The sequence below is a fragment of the Toxorhynchites rutilus genome, chromosome 2, assembly GCF_029784135.1.
Source record: "Toxorhynchites rutilus septentrionalis strain SRP chromosome 2, ASM2978413v1, whole genome shotgun sequence".
Lineage (NCBI taxonomy): Eukaryota > Metazoa > Arthropoda > Insecta > Diptera > Culicidae > Toxorhynchites > Toxorhynchites rutilus.
The window spans coordinates 11,745,848-11,757,019 of record NC_073745.1 but is presented as its reverse complement, the minus strand read 5'-3'; the positions used below and the strand labels follow the sequence as shown (position 1 = coordinate 11,757,019).

The 11,172-nt window shown below is 39.0% G+C and overlaps 1 protein-coding gene across 1 annotated transcript; it reads right to left on the bottom strand.

Annotated features, from left to right (window-relative positions):
* Positions 1–456: 456 nt before the first annotated feature.
* LOC129769970 (uncharacterized) lies at positions 457–2,445 on the bottom strand. The gene is made up of 4 exons (XM_055772515.1): positions 1,901–2,445; positions 1,605–1,838; positions 1,260–1,543; positions 457–1,203 (listed from the first exon to the last, which is right to left on the bottom strand). Exons 1-4 carry the CDS (start codon positions 2,270–2,272, stop codon positions 525–527), a joined length of 1,569 nt encoding a protein of 522 aa, XP_055628490.1. The 5' UTR covers positions 2,273–2,445; the 3' UTR covers positions 457–524.
* Positions 2,446–11,172: the final 8,727 nt, after the last annotated feature.

The window sequence follows — 11,172 nt, the reverse complement described above, 5'->3', positions numbered from 1 at the left end:
GATACTTGCCAGAGTACACTGCCCTTGTGGAGTAGCGATCAACCTCCCAAAATACTCACAAGCAGTTACTCCTCCGTATAGCGACAGAAGTTGGTTAGATCCGGGATTAGTGTCTTGATTGACCTCTACCGAGTAGGCAGTGTACAAACAAGACTTGAGAATCTCATTGTTCCCGATGAGAAGAGGATTGTTGATTCGACAAACTAGATTACTATTTTGGCCATAAACTGCCATACACTTTAACCAAATAAGCCACAACGAAAAAACACATCTTAAACGCCTTATGTCAAACATGATGTTTGAACCAATTTTTTGGCCTTGCTCCTCTAACTGTTCCAAACTAATTACAGTCCCAAGCATCCAAAAGTGGTGGTTTTATACCGAATTGTGGAAAGTATTCAGAAGAAGTTTCCGGTATGGTCACAGGAGATAAAATAAACGTAAACAACAGAAGAATTTCGACATAAAATAATTTATTTTAAATAATAAGACACACAGCAAAACTCTCGCACTGTCTGTTCAAATTATCCTCCTAGAAGACCACCGAGAGCACCAGCTGCATCACCAGCAGGTGCTCCAGCACCGCCCAGTAATCCACTTAGATCGAGCCCAAGTAGATTATCCAACAGCTTGAACACCACACTCAAGAGGCTCTCTAGCAGTCCCAATTTCTTCTGCATTTCGTCCATCTGGCCCATTGTGTCATTTATCGCTTGATTACCCAGCAACAGATTCGACAGCAAATTGTTAACTTGTTGCACAACATCCTTCAACGGTGGGTACACATCCTTCAAGGCGTCATTCAGTACTCCTACCGTGTTCTCGAGATCGGTGGCATTCAAAAGCTTCAACAACTCTGACGTCTGATCAACAATAACAACCTCAGTTCGGTTGATATTAATTCCAGTACCGTTGTTTCCGTCCATACCGTTGTTACCATTGTTACCATTGTTGCCATTATTGCCGTTGTTGTTACCGTTATTGCCATTGTTGCCGTTATTACCATTGTTTCCATTCGACCCATTGCAGTTACCAGGGAAGGGGAACGGGAACGGAATTGGAATTGGAACTTGATTACCTCCTCCGTTGATGGCACCAATCAAAGTACATGTAGTCGAGTTACAATTCACCTGGAGGAACGGCTGACAGCTGCCGCTGCAAACATCGAAAGACATTCCCTGTGGGCACTGAAGCTGATTTTGCCTAAAATTATCCACATATGAAGTGACATTCTTTAGTAGTTAACATCATCAACCCACACTCCGCCGTTACAGGTGTAGAAACTGGAACAGTCTCGTGGATCCCGGACGTATCCATTGAAATTACATCCCGCCTTCGATTCGGTACCGACCATATTGCCACAAGTATCCAGCTGATCGATCAGCTGGCGAAACAGTGGGAAGGTACCTTTTCCACAAACACCAGCGGTGTCATCTCTGTCCAGTTGCACGGTAGCACCGAGCAAGTCGTGATTCTGGATAACCTGAACGGCATTTTTGATGATCGAGTGAGAGCTGTGGATGCCAGAATCCAACGGACAGTTCTAGAAAAAGTTCTGGTTTAGTTATCTTTCCAACTTCCCGAAACACGCCCTGGATACCTACCAGAACTACTGGGAGAGGAATCTCTACCACGGCCTTCTTTTTGGCCAAACCGTATGATAGAAGGTTTTGAATCTGCTTCATGTTGCCATCCTGTAACACACTAACGAAGTCGACAGCATTATTCAACGTATTCACAATACTCGGATCTACGTTCAGGTTTTTCACACTGACTGAAATGATGTAACCTCCTCCAATTTGGTTTCTCAAGAAATCCAGGAAATCAACATAGTCTTGCTGAAATACGAGTATTCACTTCATTAAACATGTTGCATATCATCGCCCAAACCAAGCTCTACCTGTGAAACTTGTGCCTGTGCAGGATCACACTGTAAATCGAGACCCCGATAACCACTCTTCTGCAACTGCTTCTTAATCGTATCCACTAGCGTTTGCTTGCCTTTTTGTGTTTTGATCAAATTTCCGAAATAACTACACGAACTTGATCCCCCGTACAAGGCAAACAGCCTATTGTGGTTACCAATGCTATCATGCAGACTGCCCGAAAGCTGCGCCGTCTCCACCGGATAAACTTCATACAAACAGTCCTTGAGCACATTGTAGTTCTTGGCGAGCAAAGGGTCCTTCACTCTGCACAACACCCCGTACTTTCTACCCTCGCACAATCCCAACACCCCCAACACTAGCAACACTATACGTTTATCCATCATGTCTGATTGTGCTTAGCATACTTGTTCGCGTCGCACAGGGCTATTCACTCCAGTTACTAGTACATTATTCAACCTGCAAACTGTTTTTATATCCACGGCCTATGAATGCGTGCTTCCGGAAAGTACACAAATGCGCCAGCTGTCCACTTGCGTAGCAAACGATGTATAATCGGGGTGCCCAGTTGAAACACACATGGTTATCTACGGTTGGTCCCGATTTCAAAGGTGCGAATTCTCACGTGCCAACAACAAAGACGCGCTGTATTTTACCCAAAACTAAACCGACATACACTCGAGCGCTATGCAATGGCGAGCCAAACAACTGATAGATGATAAGCCATGCGCCTAACATTCGCCTTTTCGCGTATGGACACATTTGGTCATGAAGATTTGCGTTAAATAGTATTAAATAGAGACACGGTTTACCATTCTGTTGTTAGTTTCAAGCAGCGACGCTGAGGCATGCAAGTCTAACCAGCTAAATACTCCAATCCAGCGAGACTGTTTCTCTTTATACAGAGTTTTGTTTGTTTTGATCATCTGCAATGCTTTTTCTACGGTTAACATGTTTTGATCCCCAGAGAAAAATATACCACAGTAAGGTCGACTTCCGACATCATTCAGAACCAGCGGAACTGTGATAATAGGGGATGCTACCTCTAAAGCCTCATCAAAGTGTGCAGAGCCGAGGATCCAATTTTTTGCAAGTCTCCTTATCTATCATTCATACATTGATTAATCAGCCCCAACAAAATATGAACCGAAAAAAGCGACCCTGAGATCCTTCGTCTCAGAAATTTTAAACAAAATTAGCTGTGAATGAATTCAAATCTGCTAGAGGCTATTACACAATCCAAAAACAGTCGAATATAACTCTAAGAACCGTCAACTGAACACCATTCAGTTAATAGATTCTACGAATAGTCGTATATCTTCTAGTCCATTGAGATATACACTCCACTACTTGCTTGAGAGAAAACTACGCGTTCAACCGTTTAAAACTGTTAAAGTTTTCTGAAAAATATCTGGTTTGGTAGCTTAAAAAACGACATTTTTATTGCAATCGGTACCGTCATCCAGGAAATTTACGTGAACGAGTGTCTGGAAAAACGTTTCCTGTATTTCCTTTCCAACACGATTTTTCTGCGTTGTTTCAGCTGGATTTCCTGTAATTGCGGTACAGAGGCCGTGGGTGGTATGCCGCCAACATCCTGTAGATGATGCCTAAGGACAAGAACCCTCCAAGCACCCCAAAACTCTGCCAAATAAAAAAAAATACTAGCCCATCACAGAGCGAAATCTAAATTGGGCCCGAAAAGCTATTAAAAGCGGGAGGCAATTTGAGACAAAGTTGCGTTCTGTGGCGTGTAAAGTATCGTATAACATACTTCCGCCACTCCTTAAACTGTATTGCCTGATAGCACGGATCAACCTTCGCCCATCCACCTGTCAATTTTTCCTTCACATTCATTCAAATAAAATTAAAAAAAAAAAGAAACTATGACATTGCTTCCGATGGTGAAGTGTTGTAGGGCGGTCAATCAAACGCGTCCCTCCGCAGCGGCCTACGAGATGAACTACGTTTAAGCTGAAACCACGAAACTAAGGGGAACCGTTGTAGAGAAGTCAAAATGGTTTCGTATGATGCAGGAAGACCAATCTCACGCTGCAAATAGCACGTGGGATCTGTGGCAGATACCGAATGGGAGGAAACCGATTGAGGCAGCAAGTGGATATAAGGGTCTTTCATTAACCCATTACTGCCCAGGTGTACAAGCACTTGATCCAAATGGCATGAAACTGTTTAGTCCATCTAGGTTTGTCCAGAAAAAAAAAAGGGGGGGGGGTGGTGGGAAATGCAATATTTTGGTTTGGAGTTCTTTGGAAGTTGAGATATCTGACGAATGAAATTTCATACGCTGAGCCGATACAGAATCAAAAATGGAATTCATTTGAATATCGAACAAAACAGTTTTATTTGATAAAATTCAACTTCAACAACAATTTTCATTGTTTATTAGGACTTTCGTGTACTGCCGTTCTACGCATAATTGGCCCACGGTTCATAGGGATTGCAAAGAACAAAGTACAGTTATGCGTAGAACGGCAGTGTATCGGATTTAATACCACTGAGTATGGTACCGGAAAAAGCACTCCGAAGGGTGCAAACCCACATCACACTTCAAGCAAATATACGTCGTACATCGGTTGCATTACGCACACCTTCGTTTGGAACCAGTTGGATTCGTATTCATCATTCCGTCAAACCTAACTTCCGATGACTTCGAGTGTTTAGGCTCGATCTGCATGAACTCGATCCTTGCTGGATTTATGTCACTCATCCGAATTTAAGATCATTTGTTCCCAGTGTCTGGCTCTCCGCTTCTTGCTGCTACCCGGGGAGCATTCTTGTGATTGGCCTCGTTCAATGTTGCTCTCGGCATTCACTTGTTTGCCAAAACCGGAAGAGCGGTCCTCCGAGTCACTATCTCCAGCATCCACATCGCTGTCTCCACCGCTTGGGGGCACGATGACAAAGTCAATATCATTTGTTGACACTAGATTTTCAAAAGCGTCTTCGTCCAAATCAATCAGATAATTGTACAGCTCCTCCGGATTATCGGGAAGCTGATAGGGGTAATGAGGTTTAAATGAACAGGGTTGGTAAAATGAACCAGTGCTCAAACTTCGATAATTTAACTATAAACAAATTGATACTTGTTCATTATCCTATTCTTAGAACATTTGAAGAACTGATTTGAACTGTCAAATGTAAAAAATAATAAATAAAACAGAAATTTCTCTCATGGTAGCCATTTTGATTTAATTATATACGCATCGTATTTAAGGAATTTCCCGTAAGTATGTGAAGCGTTATGTATTTCTTACTACTTTTTCGCACGTATGAGTAAATTCTAATTACTACTCTAGGTGAAAAAGCTCAGCTTAATTCATACATGTATCTACTATTTCAATAATGATTTAAACAAATTTAGATAAGGAACAGCGCATAAATCTATCCCATTTAGCATAATATGTGTATTTGCTCATTTTAGCACCACCATGTGATCATTTTAACCGCACGATAACAAAAGCTCGATTTTACATCTTATTTTCTTTTAACCCTCCTGTACTCGCGTGCAAAATCATAACACGTATACTCGCGCACGGTGTCACAGACCGAAAATTGAACTACTCTGTAATGTTGCCATTGTGTTTTTTTCAGGCTTTATTGGCATTTATTTGAAGAAGAGGGTATTATTAAATGAAAAAACTCCAAAAAATACGTTTTCTTCGTCTTTATTATGTTTTAATAGTCATCTAATTCAGCCTCCTCAAAACAGAGCAATTTTTGATACTCCAGCACAAATAACGAAATTAGAATTTTTCACTGTTATTAATTAACAGTAAGCAACTGAATATAATTCATGGAAGTATAAAGAGCCATAAAATAATATAAAAACGTATTAATCGATTGTGGTTTCATTGGAGTAAGAATCAGAATATAGCATAACTGCCTGCTCGAAACAAACATATTTCTTACATTTCATGCAGTTGATGCATGTTTTTCGGGTCTTTTATCGAAGAGGAGAATGTATATCGACCTTCTAGATAATTACCAGATGATAAAGGTTCTGGAATATAAAGTTTGCATATTTCTAATATTCTTTGTCTCTGTATTCTTTTGAAACTAAGATATAATGCCTTTTTATAGAAGGGGCATGAAAAGATGATATAAAAGGATTTCTAGGAACTTTCTTTTCTTTTTCTTGTTTTCTTGTCGATATTGTCCATTATAAAAAAATATCCTCGAAACTGTAACTGTTAAAAATTGCCATAAGCCACCGATTAGTTTAAAGTTTGCTGTTTACAATTCTTCCACAAGTGTGTATATGTATGACCATTATATTTAACGAATAACCATACGAAAGTCAAACATTTATTTTTTGCTTTCGAACGTATGAATCTAACGACGAATACATCATCGAATAGTTAATATATGGATCCGTTCAATCCAGTTACAAAAGGGACTGAAATCAAATAAGAATAGTCCGGTAATGATCTTATGTATTATATACAATAAATATTTCACGCCACTAACATTAATTTATACATTTCATTCAACAATATTCTAGAATATGAAAAAAGGCCCTTGTCCAAAAAAGTTACTCCTATACTCGCGTCGGTGTGTGAGACCGAAAGTGTTAAAATAGTGGCACACGTCTCTTTTTTACCAACACATGCGATACGCTAAACGATGACGAACGACGAATAACGAAGCTAGATAGAATCGCAAAGTCATAGTATTGATATTTTCTGAGAAATGAACGATTTATTGATTTCTCGGTCTAACAGACCAATGCGCGAGTATAGGAGTGTTAATGAAAAATGTACTGTTTTTATTTTTTATCATAAAAACCGATTGATATCTTGAACAACAGTTAGTTAAGCTATAATATTCTTCGAAGAACGGAAATTGTAGCAGTATATGGACAAAGTAAATGGGCATATTCCTTAGGGTGTTCATTTTAAACGCTTTTCTCCTATATCCTATTGAGAAAAAAATATATCATAGTTGCTCCGCGTATGAAATTTCATACGCTCAAAAGTAAACATAGTTTTCTTTTGCGGTTTCATAATTTTCTTCGGGTTTTTTGCTAGATATCATTTTCTACACTCATCTAGCAGTGTTGTGTCACAAATTTGAGCAATTCAGAATCCTTTAAGAGGTAAAACATTGATAAATTTAAGTTTACTTTTGCGACTCCATTAAACTCGAACTTTGCAAGCTTCAATACACAACAAAACAACAAGAATGACAGATAAAATGACACTGACACATAAAACGATCTCAAATTGTCATGTGGTATCATTTAAATTGCGCTCAACACTTTAGTTTCATTATATAACAGTTTTTCAAAAACCGACCTATCATATTGCATGCGTATCTGACCGGTGTTTACTCATCGCAATATAGCAAATAAAATCTGTTAAGTGGAGTAAGAAACAAGTAGAAATATGGGTATCTTTGTTCCGGCCATGTTTATTTTGGTGATAACCGATCGAATTTCCAATGGAAAGATGTGGAAAAACAATCAAATCAGAGCAGTATGCAGTGATGAGCACAAACAAAATTCACCCGAGAAGTTCGAGAAGTTTGAAAAAAAAATGGGTGGGTTCTATCTATGGTATAACCGCAATGTTGACGTGGGACTACCTTAGCTTAGTAATCGTTTGTTTGTATTGATTAGATTTTTGATTGAATGAGACAATTTCCGGAATCAATCGAATTCAATATATTCGCTTTGTATTAAAGATATTGAATAAATGCCATGTAATGTCAATTCATGCATTATGATAGATTCTGTTCTTCGTTACAAGTAAATTTAATGATAGTACTTCTACGTTTGGTATGATGCCTTGAACAAAATATGTGAACAGAAAAATTATCAAACGATTATTTTATTTCACATTTCCCTCTGAAGTTTGAATCTCTCTACTTCTCGAACTGCGAATTTGCTTGATTTGATGAACTTCAGGCACTCAGTGTCAATTTTGACATGTACTTCGAACGTATACTGTTTAATCAATAGGCGTTATCGCAGCAAATGATTATCAAATTTTTACCTAATCATCAAATGGTATGCGTAGAAATTCAGTGAGCAGAAGATATGAAGGCATATCCTTCAAGGCAATCTTGAACAACAGACCAAAGCGTTGTGTTCGTACCCGCTTTTGTAATCCGGCTTAGGAAAACACTTTTCGGAGTTCAAAAAAAACATGCGGGTGCAGAAGCTTGCTTCAATCAACAACTTCAACTTCTACTTTTTACACTATAGAGGCCTTAAACTTGAAAGTTCACAGCACCGCAGATCATCCGCTTGCGAATAATCGGGGTTCCACTGTATTTGCAATGCCAATTCCCCCTAACACTTTGGTTCTAAGGTCTGTGTTGGGGTAACACATTTCGGACGGATCAAAAATAAATTAGCTTTCGAAATCAAAGTATTCTAATATTTTGACGTGGGACTACGTCTAACCGGAGTACATGGGGATAAAATGAAAACCTAGACACAGAACATGCCGGAAAAAATGAAAGATTCCGAATGCTTATAACTCGAACATTTCTTACTTGATCGGAAACCCCGATTATTCGCAAGCAGATGATCCGCGGTGCTGTGAACTTTCAAGTTTAAAGCCTCTATAGTGTAAAAAGTAGAAGTTGAAGTTGTTGATTGAAGCAAGCTTCTGCACCCGCATGTTTTTTTTTTTTGAACTCCGAAAAGTGTTTTCCTATGAAAAATAAAATAATCGTTTGATAAATTTTCTGTTCACATATTTTGTCCTAGGCATCATACCAAACGTAAAAGTACTGTCATTAAATTTACCTGTAATGAAGAACATAATCTATCATAATGCATGAATTGACATTACATGGCATTTATTCAATATCTTTATTACAAAGCAATTACATATATTGAATTCGATTGATTTCGGAAATTGTTTCATTCAATCAAAAATCTAATCAATACAAACCAGAGATCGAAATGCTCGCCGATTTGAGACGAAAAACATCCATTTTCACCATGAGGGGAAAGTAGCTGAGAATATAGAAGGCGAGAGAATGTTATACGCTCACTTCGATTCTCGCGAGAAACGCAAAGCCGATTTTTATTTTTCGGTGAGTTATGATTGCCGAAATATGGTTTCGTTTTCAGTGACTCCTTGATGCCGATAATAGTTTTTCATTTCTTCAGTACAGCTGAAAACATGCGGCAATATTGGGTTTCATCGTGAAGTGAACATGAGATGGAGTAATATTTGTACAATTCAGACGCTGTCCAAATGCAGATCGTTTGGACGCTGCTCTAACAGATTAATGTTGGTAAAGTTAGCTTTGAGTTTTCGCTCCATATTTTCAGTACCAAATGAGAGACGAAAGAGCATTCTCGTTGAACTTCCGAGATAGAGATTTTCCACATCTGTTTCTCTCTGAAAAGAATTTTCGGTGAAAAGGAAGAGACGAAAATATCAACAATACACGGTTCATCGAAAACTAGATTGATTGACTGAATATTTATCACGCAGCAGAGCGAAAATTTCGATCTCTGATACAAACAAACGATTACTGAGCTAAGGTAGTCCAAGAGGTTTCGGAGGTGTTTGGAATCCAGCTCGTTCCAAGCCTTCTTCAACGCAGCAAAATAGTTTTGCTTGTTCGTAACGTCAGTTTTGTCCACCTTGTTATCTAAAATCGTCCATAAATTCTACACCACACCATTCTTATATCATTAGTTTAATCCAGGTCGATAGGAAAAATGCTGCTGTTTTCTTCGCAGTATGCTTCGGGACATTATCTTATCTTCCAGGTTCTCGAGCAAAATGTCGATATAACCATCGGCAGTCATAATACCGTTGACCTGCGCTAAGTTTCCCACCGCCGCCCATGAGAAACAGTTCCACACCATGACGCTTCCACTACCGTGCTGATAGTCGGTTTTGGATGCCGATCATGGGGGCCCTTGTCATTCCTCCGCCACACTCGAAGTCGTCTCTTCTTGTTAAACAGCTCGCACTTGGACTCGTCCGACCAAATAACGTGCTTCCAAAACTCCAGCGGCTTGTTGACATGATCCCTCGCAAACTGAAGTCGTTTTTTGTTGGTGTTGCTGATCATCGGTCACTTTTTAGCGAAGTAGTTCTTCAGGTCCCGTTCCACCAAGCATAGTCGAATAGTGGCGATTGGAAAGGCCCAGATCCAACCTTTCTTTAATCGCCCAAATGATGATTGGGGCGATTAGCGATCCCGTTCGATTGGCCACACTGTCGAGCATATGATACTTACGAATGACCAATTGGACCGCACCACGGCTTACCCCATACTCCTCAGCAATATTTCGTTGAGAATCCTTACGCTGGAAGTCACGCACAATCAAATTTCTGACCTGTGTTGAAATTAGCTTTCCACTCATTTTCCGGAAGCTTTCTCAGCGTCAAAAACACGTCACTGCGTAGTGACCAAAAATTGAATAAACGGCAACGAAAATCATGTAATTTTTTTCTCCTAAAACAATCAACGATATTGAAAAAAATGGTCTACTAATTACCTACCTTTACGCAGTATTGACCAAAATACTAATAAGTTTGAAAAAACTTTCAATATTGGAACACTTTGATTTCAAATGGAGTTGGATTTTTTTGTGCCTATCACCGCACGTTAGAGTACCAATGGAAATGGTAACCTCCAACTTTCATATGGGACTTGATTAAAAATGTCGTTTTCCACGAAAAACTACACTATGCAAATATCAGCTCAATCGGACTTCATTTACTAGTGTCGCACACCCGTCAAAATTTTTTTGGAAACTAAAAATCACCCAAGGAAGAAATTTTTTGTTCGATTTCGATGTATTCAAATGGCATGAATTGTCGAGATCTACTGTCATCTCCAAAAAAAATGTTTCTCCAGATAACAGTAAATCGCGACGTTTCATGTAATTCTAAGACATTTAACATAAAAAATATTTTTAATCAAGTTTCCCATACATCCATCTTCCCAACAGATGATTATAACGAGATTTTTCTGTGTTGTTGTAGATCTCATTGCAGATTCAGGTTGACACATTTATACCTCAAGTTTAAAGTAGGACCAGAGGTATCGACTCCGAAAATCATGAATTTTCTTGGAATGCCTTTCGAATGTTACGAATAAAGTGGAGAGCTCGGGTGTTTTAGTTATTGTTTAAGGTATATTTGAAGATGTATTTTTCATTTTTTAAGTGCACGAATAATGATTATTACGCTTTCGACAGCTGGATGCGTAGATGTTGTCTGAAAATTGGTGTTATCGGTTCTGAAGCAATAAGGGTGTCGTAGAACAAATTCCAATGAATATTTTG